Source organism: Oncorhynchus masou, chromosome 13 (assembly GCF_036934945.1).
Source record: "Oncorhynchus masou masou isolate Uvic2021 chromosome 13, UVic_Omas_1.1, whole genome shotgun sequence".
NCBI classification, from domain to species: Eukaryota; Metazoa; Chordata; class Actinopteri; order Salmoniformes; family Salmonidae; genus Oncorhynchus; species Oncorhynchus masou.
The window spans coordinates 52172476-52187791 of NC_088224.1; the positions used below are offsets into that span (position 1 = coordinate 52172476).

Sequence of the window (15316 nt, forward strand, 5' to 3'; positions counted from 1 at the left end):
TCATGTTCTTGATTGTTGAAAGGGCTGTTTTTAGTGCCACGCAAAGGTTTTGTTAAAGTCAGACGGGCAGCATTGACGAATGAGGACATCGAACTGTTTAGATTGGCAGAGAAATTGTGTGTGTGTAGTACATGTATCGAATTGTCAACGTGTGGCCCGAACAGCTAAAGAACCATCATTTAAGGTTTTCTTAACCCCACTGGGTTAAAGCCCAGGCATTAGCTCTGGGAGCTTACATGAGTTCTCAGGTATCAGGCAAGGAGTCTAATAAGACGAGCGTAAGGTTGTTCAAATTGAATTGAATTTGTCACGTACACATGGTTAGCAGATGTTAATGCGAGTGTAGCGAAATGCTTGTGCTTCTAGTTCCGACCATGCAGTAATATCTAACAAGTAATCTAACCTAACAATTCCACAACTACTACCTTATACACAGAAGTGTAACGGAATGAATAAGAATATGTAGATGTAAATATATGGATGAGCGATGGCCGAACGGCATAGGCAAGATGCAGTAGGTGGTATAGAGTACAGTATATACATATGAGATAAGTAATGTAGGGTATGTAAACATTATATAAAGTGGCATTGTTTAAAGTGGCTAGTGATACATTTATTACATACATTTTTCATTATTAAAGTGGCTAGAGAGGAGTCAGTATGTTGGCAGCAGCCACTCAATGTTAGTGATGGCTGTTTAACAGTCTGATGGCCTTTGAGATAGAAGCTGTTTTTCAGTCTCTCGGTCCACGCTTTAATGCACCTGTACTGACCTTGCCTTCTGGATGGTAGCGGGGAGAAAAGGCAGTGGCTCGTGTGGTTGTTGTCCTTGATGATCTTTTTGGCCTTCCTGTGACATCGGGTGGTGTAGGTGTCCTGGAGGGCAGGTAGTTTGCCCCCAAACCACTTCTGTCACATAGGCACACTAGTATATACAGTATATGTACACCATGATCAGATCAGATCTGGCTTGTGTGTGTTTTGTATGTGTGTGTTTAAAGTGTGTGTTTATGGGTAGGTGTACGGTCTCACTTGTGTCTCATCTCTACAGTGTTTGTGCAAGCTGCTGTGTGCTGCATTCCCTATTGTCATAGCTAGCTGAGTTGAGCAGGGGGCCACACTCAGAGCAGTTCCTCCCTGTTGGCGGATGCCTGGGTTCTCTTCCTGCTCCCACACACCCACGCACTCACACAAATGTACACACACACACACACACACACACACACACACACACACACACACACACACACACACACACACACACACACACACACACACACAGCCCCTCTATTTCTGTCCCGGGCAGCCTGTGCTGCCTCTCATTTACCCGTCCTTAACCGTCTGCCCTTCTCCTCACTCCCCTCTGCTCCGCCGGAGACCGCCCGTGCCTGGTGGTGCATTGCTAAGCGTTTGCCTTCCACTGCCTTCCACCACATCTGTCTTACAGGGGAGATGCACTTGACAACTGATTGCACAAGCTGATTGCTGAACAACGTTCTGCAAGATCCCTGCAAGGTGCACATGTTATCCCCCCCCCCCCTTAATTCCCGGAAGCCATCGGCAGCTAGCGCAGCGTTGTTACACCCCTGTTTTCTATTCCATTTGTGTGTGCATGGTGCTGTCTCTCTCGTTCTCGTGCACCATGGAGGAGTACAACAAAGAGGAAATGGAACGTAAGATCTTTTGATCATATTCTCAGAGGAGATATCTGATTCCGGGAGTCTTTCGTTTTTTTTGTGTTTTGTTTGGGGGGGGGGGGTTGTTGCGCATCAGGAGTTCACTCTGGGAAGAATGGTAAACCTTCAGATGGAGTCTCTGATTATGTTAATAAGCATGTAGAAAGGACTGTCTGGATTTAGCCTTGGAAACGTGTCTTAGTCAAGTGAAGCTCAACGTCTTGTGAAAACAGCAAACCAGCAAGAATATTGTGAATGTATTGTATGCATCTCCTTGATTACACAGTTTTTGTATGATATGAATCAGTTTTTCACAGGATAGATGCCAGTTGCTTCCAGATGATTCATAATATATTGTGAACAAAAATATAAGCACAACATGCAACAATTTTGACGATTTTACTGAGTTACAGTTCATATAAGGAAATCAGTCAATTGAAATAAACTAATTAGGCCCTCATCTATAGATTTCACATGACTGGGAATACAGATATGTATCTGTTGGTCACAGATACCTTGAAAGGTAGGGGTGTGGATCAGAAAACCAGTCAGTATCTGGTGTGACTATCATTTGTGTCATGCAGCACGACACATCTACTTTGCATAGAGTTGAATCGGGCTGTTGATTGGGGCCTGTGGAATGTTGTCCCACCCCTCTTCAATGGCTGTGCGAAGTTACTGGATATTGGCGGGAACTACAATGGGTGACATGTCTGGTGAGTATGCAGGCCGTTTTCAGCATCCAGGAATTGTGTACAGATCCTTGCGACATGGGGCCGTGAATTATCATGCTGAAACATGAGGTGGTGGCAGATGAAAGGGCACGACAATGGTCCTCAGGATGTCGTCACGGTATCTCTGTGCGTTCAAATTGCCATCGATAAAATGCAATTGTGTTCGTTGTCCGTAACTTATCCCTGCTTGTACCATAACCGCACCGCAACCATGGGACACTCTGTTCACAACGTTGACATCAGCAAACCGCTCGCCCAAAGACGCCATACACGCTGGTTTGTTGTGAGGCTGGTTGGACGTACTGCCAAATTCTCTAAAATGACATTTGGAGCCGGGCTTATGGTAGAGAAATTAGCATTCAATTCTTTGGCAACAGCTTTGGTGGACATTCCTGCAGTCAGCATGCCAATTGCATGCTCCCTCAAAACTTGAGACATTGTGTCATGTGACATAACTACACATTTTAGAGTGGCCTTTTATTGTCCCGGTGCAAGGTGCACCTGTGTAACGATAACGTCTGTTTAATCACGCGCTGTTTTAGCACGCGCTCCAGCAGGTGTATCTCACTGATCATCCCTAAACCCAACACCTCATTCGGCCGCCTTTCGTTCCAGTACTCTGCTGCCTGTGACTGGAACGAATTGCAAAAATCGCTGAAGTTGGAGACCTTTATCTCCCTCACCAACTTCAAACATCAGCTATCTGAGCAGCTAACCGATCGCTGCAGCTGTACATAATCTATTGGTAAATAGCCCACCCATTTTCACCTACAGTTTTTATTTATTTACTTTTCTGCTCTTTTGCACACCAATATCTCTACCTGTACATGATCATTTATCAATCCAGTGTTAATCTGCAATATTGTAATTATTCGCCTACCTCCTCATGCCTTTTGCACACATTGTATATAGACTCCCCTTTTTTTCTACTGTGTTATTGACTTGTTAATTGTTTACTCCATGTGTAACTCTGTGTTGTCTGCTCACACTGCTATGCTTTATCTTGGCCAGGTCGCAGTTGTAAATGAGAACTTGTTCTCAACTAGCCTACCTGGTTAAATAAAAGTGAAATAAAAAAAAATTAAAAAAATTAAAAAATCAGCTTCTTGATATGCCACACCTGTCAGTTGGATGGAATTATCTTGGCAAAGGAGAAATGCTCACTAACAGAGATGTAAACAAATGTGTGCACAAAATGTATAGAAATAGGCTTTTTGTGCGTATGGAAAATATCTGGGATATATAAACATGGGACCAAGACTTTACATGTTGCGTTCATATTTTTGTTCAGTATACTAGAAGGGATGGGTCGCGTGCATATGGAGGGCATTGTTATCACATTGTCACTGACAATCCATACTATAAATCAGTATCAAGGAGTTTTGACATTTAAAGGCCTAGGCTATTATGTGTCAGTCAGTCAAATATAGGTGGTATAATGGTATAATGGTATCTCACTGCTTTGCACCGCGTGACAGTGAAAAGTAATAGCTACATAGTCAAAAAAAATCTATTTAGAAATGCACATCTTCACACACACACACACACACACACACACACACACACACACACACACACACACACACACACACACACACACACACACACACACACACACACACACACACACACACACACACACACACACACACACACACACACAAACACACAGACATACAAATAAACACAGCTACTCTAATGCAGCCAGCCACTCACCGGCCAGGGATCGATTGGTAGGGGATGATAAATTAACCAACACCTCAACAAAAGACGTTAAGCAGAGAGCCCAATGAACCATGCTGCTTTGTAATTACGATACCAAATGAAAAATTAGGCATGATGTAGCACCGCCACTGAGTGACATGTGTGTTGGGGTGGGTACAGGCAAGATGGGATGACCATACAAGGCCCTGCTGGAGGTGTGCAAGTGGTGGAGGGGCGCCAGCCGAGCTCTAATGAGGACATTGGCTCGCTTCAGAGAATTGGGTGTAATTGAGCTAAAGAAAACATTCTGTTGTCTCCTGATTGAACACATGCCCCAATGAATTTCTTCAAGGAGCAGCATGTGTCTTTGTCCTTTATCTCGCGCTGCCTTTTCTCTCACTCTCTCTTTCGCTGTCTCCCCCTCTTAAGGCTGACCTTAAGAGGGGGAGACTGGCTTCGGTGATACTGGTTGCAGATCAGAAGAAAGAGGATTGTCTGTTGGGCTAGTTTGATAGGCTGCCTGCCGCCTGGCCCTTTGATGAACTCTCTAACAGTTTTTTTTTCTCTCTCTCTCTCTCTCTCTCTCTCTCTCTCTCTCTCTCTCTCTCCCTCTCTCTCTGTGTTGGCATGTGCATTGGCGTGTGTGTGTGTGTGTGTGTGTGTGTGTGTGTGTGTGTGTGTGTGTGTGTGTGTGTGTGTGTGTGTGTGTGTGTGTGTGTGTGTGTGTGTGTGTGTGTGCACGTGTGGGTATCTACATCCCCCTGGCAGATTGGCCAGTGGCACTCAGAGCAGGGCCTGTCCATGGAGAGGAAGCTTCCATCAATCAACGTGACAGACACTCTCTTCAACACCACCCTCACCATCACCACTATTCTGGTGAGTGAACCGTCACGGCAACACACTCCCAGTGACACACGTTCTGGACAATCCACTTGGTTTGGAATGGAGAGAGTGGTAGACATGAAAGTGCAGTGGGGTAGTATTCCTCCATACCACACCGTCACACTCAGAATGACATACACAGGACATGCAAGTGTACACTCCACATTCACAATAGAGAGAGTGGTAGATAATAAAGTATGGTGGCGTAGTACTTCACCGTAGTAAATCACGCCGCCCTGTCACACCGTTACACCGGCACACTCCAAATGACAGGTACTGTATGTGCTGGATCACCCACTTGGTTTAGATATGGAGAGTGGTTGAAAATAAGGTGTCGTGGAGAGGTATTTCTCCATGGCACCTAAAACTGCCCTGTCATTCACAGAGTTGACGTCTCTGCCTTGAGGGCGAAAGGCAGGTAGCCTAGCTGTTAAGAGCGTTGGGCCACTAACCGAATCCCCAAGCCGGTAAAAAAAAAAATCTGCCAAGGTGCCCTTGAGCAAGGCACTTAAACCTAATTGCTCCTGTAAGTCGCTCTGGATAAGAGCATCTGCTGAATGACTACAGTGTAATTGTTAATTTGCCCCCCCCCCCCTGACTCTGAAGGTTTCATTGATGTAAATACAGTCTCATCCTCTATATACACTCAGGAAGGTGTATTGCTGGTGTGCTTAGCGGGCCGAGTTGTTTAGATACTCTCTGTAAGGCTATACGCTTAGCAATTAAAGATGTCATCCGTATTTTAGCAGCAAATTTCCAGCGCATGGAGGAACGAGGCTATTGGTCTGGGGAGTAAATGAAGCTCTTCTCCTCTCCTCCCATTTGCACACCCTGCAGGGAGATCCTCTCTCTTCATTGAGCTAGGCCACGCTGCTTTTCTGCAGGTCACTGAGGACTGTGGGAGTTTTTATGGCTGAAAAACACTGGGGTTCAATATAGCCATTCATACAACATATTCTGATTGGCTGAAACAGTGTTCTAGCTACACTGGGGTTCAATAGAGCCATGCTACTACTGGCTAGCCCTGCTAGCGCTTGCAGCAGTGCTGATTGGGTGCGTGCATTATGGTTAGCCAGAGAAATCCAAATTGTTCTCCCTCCCACCACTACTTGATGAATCAAAAGACAAGCCCAGAGTATCTTGTAAGGAGGGCCCAAGTGCCCGCAATGCTATTCGCAATGTCACACTTACTGGTTAAGAATGGTGTAGGAATAAAGTGTGTCTGTGTTAACCAACGACTTGAGAAAAAGGTCTCATTGAGAATGATTGGGATTCAGGTGGAATGGTTCGGTTGGTTTCACCGACCGTGGGGGCTTCTTTAACAAATGAGAAGCTGTTACAACAGAGGCTGCGAGAGAGAGCGAGAGATTGGGGGGAGAATTGCGGCGGTCCGATCGAGCTGCTACGTGTTAATTTCGCTAGATATAGAGTCGTCCAGGCGAATTTCAAAAGCCACCTCAGGAGCAATTTCGTCGCTATCACAACTCATTCATCACGGCGTGATTGCTGTGTCGTGCTTTATCTCTGCCGGTGGGGGCGGGCTAGACTCTACAGTCTTGAGTGGCTGCAGCGCGGAACGGCACCAGGAGGATTCATCCTACACCTGTGGGTCTAACCCCTCCTGTAGATTGTTCCAGGACAGCTCCGCATCACTGTGACTGTGGCCTCTGTGTCTCCGAGAGCCGACGCAATACAGCAAACAACCTCCCCCGCCCCTCTGGGGGAAAAAAATGGTCTAATTGATTTTGAGCCTCCACAGATGCCAAACATGACCATGTAATCTCTCTGTTTGTTACTGATGTTTGGTTTTTCCATTCCTTTGGATGTTAGTGAAAGAAATACATGCCATAGCTCTTCCGCTGTGCCACCAGGAGAGGTGATATTTCTGAACTCCTGATTGCTCTGGGAAGATAATAGAGACTCTGCTCTAAGTTGATTTGTTTTTAAGCCATTTTTGATTGGCTGGCTCAGGCCTCTTTAGGAGGAAGAGTGTCACCTTCAGGCTTCAGACCACAGTCACATGGTCAGTGAAGTGTAGTGTCATCCTAGTGTATGGTTGTTCAGAAGGGTCGGGGTTGATTATTCCCATCACCATCTCTGTTCAGTCAGTGTGAGCAAAGATGGCCACCTGTCAAGGACCGATCCAAAGCACTGTACCTGATGCAGACCTGAGGTCAAATAGTATTTAAACCTTTAAAGCTGTGGAATCCTTAATGGGTAAACTGACCACGTCCATTTGGGATATTACAGCAACAAAGAAATGACTGCAAACAACAAACACCCCCCCCCCCCCACACCCCTCGGAGATGCAATAGAACATCAGCACAAAGGTAACTTCCAAAATAATGGAAACAGTTGAGTAAATTGAGAGATAAAACGTACATTGAAAGCAGGTGCTTCCACACGGGTGTGGTTCCTGAGTTAATTAAGCAATTAACATCCCATCATGCTTAGGGTCATGTATAAAAATGCCGGGCAGGCCATTATTTTGGCTACCATGGCTATGTCCCCATAGGATGACAATGCCCCCCAATCCACAGGGGCACGAGTGGTCACTGAACAATTGAATGTGCATAAAAATGACGTAAACCATAAGCTATGGCCGTCTGTCACCAGATCTCAAACCTATTGAACACTGAAATAGGTGATTCTGGAGTGTTTTCCACCAACATCAACAAAACACCAATTTATGGAATTTCTTGTGGAAGAATGTTTTTGCATCCCTCTAAAAGAGTTCCAGACACTTGTAGAATCTATGCCAAGGTGCATTGAAGCTGTTCTGGCTCGTGGTGACCCAATACCCTATCAAGACACTTGGTCCATTGGTTTATTTTGGCAGGTAACTGTATGTACTGCAATTTTTTTGACCAAGATGCACGAAGCTCCCCAACTCTGCTTCGTCAATAAATAAATCAAATAATTACGACCATTGCGGTAAACAGTTTCCCCCCAACTGCGAATTCCATCTTTAAACGTTTGCTTGAGTCTACTTGGAGTCATTGGTTCCATTGTGCCAGTCAAGCTCAGTCAAGCACAGGTCAAGTATTTGAAACAAAGACATGTTCTTGTTTCAGAACAACAATACCCGAGAAGACGGTGGCTTTCAGATATACTGTAGGCCTTACTTAAATGATTGCCTTGTGAGAGAGAGGTGTCATTCAGCAGCATTGCAGTTCTTGACACACTACCATACCCTGTTCAAAGGCACTTGCCCATTCACCCTCTGAACGGCACACATACACAATACACGTCGCAATTGTCTCAAGGCTTAAAGACACTGTTTGAAGTGGATTGAACAAGTGACATAAATAAGGGATCATAGCTTTCGCCTGGATTCACCTGTTTCCCAGTGGTGCAGCGGTCTATGGCACTGCGTCTCAGTGCTTGCGGTTTCTCTATAGGCGTCACTAAAGACACCCTGGTTTGAATCCAGGCTGTGTCACAACCGGCCGTGATTGGGAGTCGTATAGGGGACCATTTGCGTCGTCCGGGTTTGGCCGGGGTAGGCCGTCATTGTAAATAAGAATTTGTTCTTAACTGACTTGCCTAGTTAAATAAAGGTTAAATAAATAAAAAATATATGTAAATAAATGGAAAGAGCAGGTGTTCTTAATGTTTTGTATACTCAGTGTATCTTTGAGCTGCCAGTTCGCTATAGGCTCCGGACCACATAATTGTATTTGCTGGAGGATGGGGATATTGCCCGGCTTGGGGGTTGTTACTGCTCCTTGAACCAGACCCGGGTTGAAGAAGTATTTGTTTTCTTTCAAAAACGTAGCACGTTTGATTGTGCATGTGTGGAGTGCCAAATGGAGGATGTTTGCACTTTTGAGACTATTCCATTGTTTCCATTGTGCCAAGGAAGCTCAATCAAGCATAGCTTGTGTTTCAACTATAGTGAATACTATTCGAATCCAGGTATGACTTGGTACACCTTCAATATCGAGAATTTTTTTACTGTCGCGTGCAGTCGACTGTTTAGGTTTCTAGGCTCAGCTCGGGGGTGATGTTTCCCACTGGTACAGATCTAGGGTCAGCTTTCCCTCTCCCAATCCTAACCTTAACCATTGTTGGTTAAATGCACCTGGCATGGGTAGAGTAAGGTATTGTGTGTGTGTGTGTGGAGGGGGGGGGGGGCATGGAACACTGACAATACTCAGCTGGACACAACCAGACTACTGGCAATGGAGATGAGATGCTGAGAGATGCTGCATTTCTTCATAGCTTGAAATGCACTATTTCATAGAATTGTCTGTGGTATGTTACAAAAGGTAGATACAATTTTCCTGTGATTTCAATGAATGCTTCTGACATTGGTGTATGTCAGTATATCGGTAAGCATTCACAAACAGTGAATTATCGAGCACATCGAGCAAGAGAGAGCAAGAGAGAGAGAGAGAGAGCAAACTGTGACTGACACAAAGTTAAGAAAAGCTTTCACTATGTACAGACTCAGTGAGCATGGCGTTGCTATCGAGAGAGGCCGCCATCGGCAGACCTGGCTCTCAAGAGAAGACAAGCTATGTGCCCACTGCCTACAAAATGAGATAGAAACTGAATTGCACTTCCTAACCTGCTGCCAAATGTGTGACCATATTAGAGGCATATTTCCCTCAAGATTTGCAACCTGTAGCCACAAGAAAAGGGCAGCCAGTGGAGCACAAACACCATCGTACTTCAACTATTTGCTTATTGTTACAACACTGTACATAGACAATAGTATATATTATTTTCAAACTCTTGTGAGTGTAACGTTTACTGTTCATTTTGTATTGTTTATTTCCCTTGTAGTGTGAGAGAGAGAGAGAGAGAGAGAGAGAGAGAGAGAGAGAGAGAAAGACCCCCCCCACACACACACACATTATTGATTAATGTCTGGGTTTTACTCCCATGATTGATGAGTCAGAGCCAGCTCTTAATTACATTTTTTTCTGCGGGTTTTTATTTATTTATTTATTTATTTAACAGGGCGGGTCACCGTTGAGACCAAGGTCTCATTTATAAGGGAGCCCTGTGAACATGAACATACACAATAGAATTGAACACAACACCATGTAAAAATCACAAAAACAATAAACACAACAAGATGAATCAAAGCAAACACAACTCTCACATATCACCTCCCTTCGACATCATCTAAACTGTCCAATGGGGACCAGCGAGTCCAACTTCAAGGTGGTCGTCAGGCAATTCCGTGAGCTGGGGGCATAAAAAAACGAAATGCATTTTTCCCAAACTCAGTGGAGACCAGCAGGACCTCCAGAACCAGCCAATCTCCAATTAATACACGAGCTGAGGTAGTTAACCAGGTCACCAACTGAGGATGTTCTTCCCACCTCTGTATAGTGTCCTAACAGTGGGATATATTGGGGAGATCATTATAGAAGTACTTTGCCTTTCCTTTCACACTCATCAATCAACAAGTGAGAGCTCGCTGAGAAATTATGGGCCACATTTAATTAAGCCGGAGCTGCCCACTCCTCTCTGTCGCCGGGGTTGTGGAGACCTATTAATTGAATCCAGAAGGTTTGTTTATTCGTTTCCAAGCTTTCTCCCTTGAAACCCCCGCCGTGTAATGTACAACTGGCCCGTGAAATGCTACTCCTTAATAAGTCCTAGTTTGGGAAGGGAAAGGGAAAGCGTCCGTCCGGCTGGAATGGTTGAGCGCCTCTACCACCAGGCTGCTGCGAGCGATTAAATCATTTGCATTTATATTGTGCTTTCCCGCGTGGCGCCGCATAACCACAGCAGAGGTGTCAACTCGGGGGCAGAAAGGTAACGTGCGTGGCTGTTTAATAAGTTAATGAATGGAGAGGATTTGCATTTATAGAGTGTCACCGTGCTCTGACTCAGGGCCCGAAAGGCCCCTTCGTTCCTTCTTTCTGTATGTACTCTTCTTCTTTAACATGCAGTCCAGGAGCTCTCCTGCATGCATACATTTAAAGCATTCGCCGGTTTCTCCCTCCATCTAATACTGATGAGTATGTCCACCAAAATACATTCCGTGACCTCAGATATGATGCGGAGAAGAATGGGAAAACCCCATTCTATTACCCCTATTGCTATTCTCTTATCGGTGCAACGCAAAGCGGTGTGTGCACTGTGTGCGAGGTGGGGGTAGAGGACATAGAAGACTAATCAAGTATAAAAGAAACTGGTCCGGTAGTACCACAGGTAGAAGAACTGTCGTTGCCATGGCGACAGGATGGTCGGCGGCGGTGTGATGTGTCCTCCTCTTTGAGGTCTCTTGTTTTCCACTTTGTGTCATAATGGAGGGACGCGCACTTCGTACTGTGAGATGAATCCATCTCCCGGTCACCAGTCAACACAAACGTCACCCCAATAGAAGTATGACAGAGCAATTGCACTGTTTGCCTTATGTTCCATCTATAGATTTCTCTATGTCAGACAGTGTGATTTCTCTCTCTCTCGACTTAAGTATAAAGCTCACTGTTACAGAGGACAGGTTAAAGAGGCTACCTGTTACAAGGCTGGCTTCACTCTGTAAAACCGATGTTGCGAAGGTGACAAGTCCTCTCCAACAATGTCATTAGTAGGCTCCCACATAAAAAAATACTAGAGTTTACTATAGAATTCGGTAGTGAACTGTGGAATACTATACAGTGAGGGAGAAAAGTATTTGATCCCCTGCTGATTTTGTACGTTTGCCCACTGACAAAGAAATGAAATGAGTCTATAATTTTAATGGTAGGTTTATCTGAACAGTGAGAGCTAGAATAACAACAGCAAAATCCAGAAAAATGCATGTCAAAAATGTTATAAATTGATTTGCATTTTAATGAGGGAAATAAGTATTTGACCCCTCTGCAAAACATGACTTAGTACTTGGTGACAAAACCCTTGTTGGAAATCAAAATCAGCAGGGGACCAAATACTTTTTTCCATGACTGTACACTGTAGTATCCCTCAATCATGTGTAGTACTTAGTATAGAATGTTGTAGGATACTGTAGAATACCAATATTATCCACAAAAAATGTCAGCAAAGACACTGCAGTCCGCAAGAACACAACTTTTTTTATTTACTATAGTAAATATTACAGTATTACATTTGCATATATCCTGCCCATTCCCCTCCCCCATATCCCAATTTGTGCCACCTGTAAGAAACCTACATATATATTGTGTTCCCTACAGGTTATAGAAAAGAGCAGACACTCTGAACTATCTGTTCAGACCCCAGTCTACCTACCTACAGGTTAGAGAAAATGTACTCTTTCAGCATTTCTCCAGTAGGTTTCCTCAAGGAGAAAGCCCCCCACTTCTATGTCAAAGATAATAAAACAAAAACACTTTACTAAAAACTACAGTAATGTCTACAAATAACTACAGTAAATTATACAGTATACTTTACTACAGTCTGCAAAGACACTACAGTAAATACTACAGTCTGCAAAAACACAACAGTAAATCCTACCCAAGACTACAGTCTGCAAAAACACGACAGTAAATACTACAGTCTGCAAAAACACTACAGTAAATACTACAGTCTGCAAAAACACTACAGTAAATCCTACCCTAGACTACCCTAGACTACAGTCTGCAAATACTATAGTATATACTATTATTTTTTACGACAGTATTTATACTATAGTAAACTGTAAATACTACAGTATACTACAGTAAATACTACAGTATTCACTGTAGTGTTTTTGTGGAAACTCACTAAACAGTAAAGTCCGCGGAAATCCTACAGTGAATACTATAGTATCCCTACCATAGTATACACTATAGTATTTTTCCATGTGGGCTGCAGCAGTCAAGATTTGATGCACGCTTTATTAAACCATTCTCCCCAAAAGTAAGCACATCTAGTCTTTTAACTCGGGTGGCTGGCGTAAAATGTGGATCCCTGATTGGTTGATGAATCTCTCTTAACCCCCCAAATTGAAATCATTGAGCTGCTTGCTCAACATTATGAAAAAAAACTAATCATAAATTATGAACAAACTTTAAGAAAGAGTGAGTCAAAAACAGGGTTGTAAAACAGTCGGCAGAGGTGCCAGACAGGACAGTGGCAGGTGTCCGAGTGCTTTTGTTCCCCCCCCTGCCAAGTACGGTGGCAAAATTAATTGATGCCCCTGAACAAGGCAGTTAACTCACTGTTCCTTGGCCGTCATTGTAAATAAGAATTTGTTCTTAACTGACTTGCCTAGTTAAATAAAGGTTTAAACAAATGAGAAGTTGTCAAGACTGACATGATGTTATGCTATGCTACACTAGGTTAGGCTATACTATATGCTATGTTCTACTCGTTATGTCCGAGGTTGCTAGGTATTGGGTTAAGGTCGCCACATTGTCATGGCGTTCTACATGTGCTTTGCTACATCTGTGTCCCTTTGCAGGAGAACCCTTACGTGATGCTGCGACCGAACCACCAGGAGATGGAAGGGAACGAGCGCTATGAGGGATTCTGTGTGGACATGCTGAAGGAGCTGGCGGACATCTTGAAGTTCAAGTACTGCATCAATCTGGTGGGGGACGGGGTGTACGGGGTATCGGGGACCAACGGTACCTGGACGGGCATGGTGGGAGAGCTCATCTCCAGGGTAAGAGCAGCAGCTTCCTATAGTCAACCTTATTAATAGGGCCAGGAGTTTTTCCCAACCACATGACTTGATCAGGAAAACTCTGGGCCCTACCATCACCATCCATATCCCTACCATTTACCCCCCTCTACCACTTCACAGCATAATGCCACTCGGACTATAGACCAATTCATCAAAACTCAATCAAATGTTATTAATGTCGCCTTTTTAACAACAACGCGTCACAAAGTGCTTTATACTAATCAGGACTGTTTACAGCCAGATCACCCCTAACAAATCCCTTCACACAATGATAGTGATACAACTGATACCCTCTGTTCGTGGCATAATGGAGAGTTTGTCGTCACGGAAATGTGTACACAACCATTGTGTTCTCTGGATCCACAATGCTTGTGTACGTCTTTTTTTGGCGGGATAGCTCTCCGTTGTATTACAACCGTTATGCCAAATGCGTTGCATCAGTTGTACAACTTTAGTGTGTACGGGAGCCTATATGTGGGTGTTATGTGTGCAGACATACTGTGTCTCCGTGGACTCCAGGGTCAAATGATTCCATCTGATACGTGATAGGCTGAGTGTCTCGTAGTGAAACATGTCCCCAGTGATCGAGAAAAGTAGTGCCCAAAGCAATTGATTGATGTTTTCACATTCAGAGCATTCTACAGTAAGGGGATGTAACCATGCAGAGATGTGATGAGGAGGAGAAAGAGGAGAAAGAGGAGAATAGGAGAAGTAGTAGGAGTAGCGTAGTGGAGGAGGAGGAGGAGGAGGAGAACAAGAGTGTCGCAGAGGAGCAGGACGAGGACGGCTGTTAATTAGTCCAGATGATGCCCGATCCGGACGACACAGAGTCTTGAGTGGCGCCGCCCCAAATGGCACCCTACTCCCTTTGTCGTACACTACTTTTGACCAGGGCTCGGGTCATATAGGGGGCCACTTGGGACGCGGCCGTGGCTGTGTTCCGTTCACCCTTCCCACTCGGGCACAGCTTATCTTGTCCTAATGAATCTCCATTAGCCCCAGACACCCTTGAGCAGACACACACAGCACAGAAAAGGGCCCAGCGAACCAGCAGCTGGTGATGCAAAGCCATTAAGGAAATAAAGAAAGGATTGCCTACTCTTATTATTGTATCAATTTGTCCCCCCTGCAAGTTGTATCTGGTTTGGTGACCTTGAGGAGGTCGCCACTCTGTCTAATTGCGCCTCACACGATACTGCTACGGAGTGCTGGAGTACCGAGGAACGTCGGAAAGGGTGAAGGTCGAGGGGAGACAGAGCGGGAAGGTGTGGGATCACTGGGTCCCTGCCTCTGAGCTCCACTCTCGGGGAAGACCTTAAAAATGGAAAGGACAATCGAGGAGAAGAATAGAGAAGAGGAGGAGGAGAGGGAGGAAGAGAGGGGGAGAGAAGAGAGGTTGTACTGTAGCTAACCTATGGTGGCTGACAGGGTTAACACAGAAAAGTAGAGTGAACGCTGAGAGAAGAGAATGTATGGCCCAGCTTTCCACAAGCTTCCTATGCAAGGCTACAGTCTGCTAGCTGGGGACGGGGGCTTTACTTTAAGCAGCCATAGAGATGGAGACAAAGCCCTAGCGGGAAGATGAAATGCCACGTACAGTGGGGAACCTCTAACTCAATGCATTATTCAGCAGCTGTAGGGACGGCTTAGATTTTTTTCCCTATCTCTCTTTTTTTTCTGGGGCACAATCTTATGATTGAGCGAAAGTGGAAACAAGTGTGGTGGCATGG

General features: G+C 44.8%; 1 protein-coding gene and 1 non-coding gene across 2 annotated transcripts in view; both read left to right on the forward strand.

Moving 5' to 3' along the window:
- Nucleotides 1-15316, forward strand: part of LOC135552534 (glutamate receptor ionotropic, kainate 4-like) — a 221640-nt gene that overhangs the window by 189138 nt on the left and 17186 nt on the right. Inside the window, exons 10-11 of the mRNA XM_064984212.1 lie at nucleotides 4883-4990; nucleotides 13362-13565. Of these exons, the coding sequence (XP_064840284.1) occupies nucleotides 4883-4990; nucleotides 13362-13565 (312 nt within the window). The remainder of the gene's footprint in view (nucleotides 1-4882; nucleotides 4991-13361; nucleotides 13566-15316) is intronic.
- Nucleotides 12223-12275, forward strand: LOC135553499 (U7 small nuclear RNA). Its single transcript, XR_010457581.1, has one exon. It is a non-coding gene; the product is annotated as a U7 small nuclear RNA (small nuclear RNA).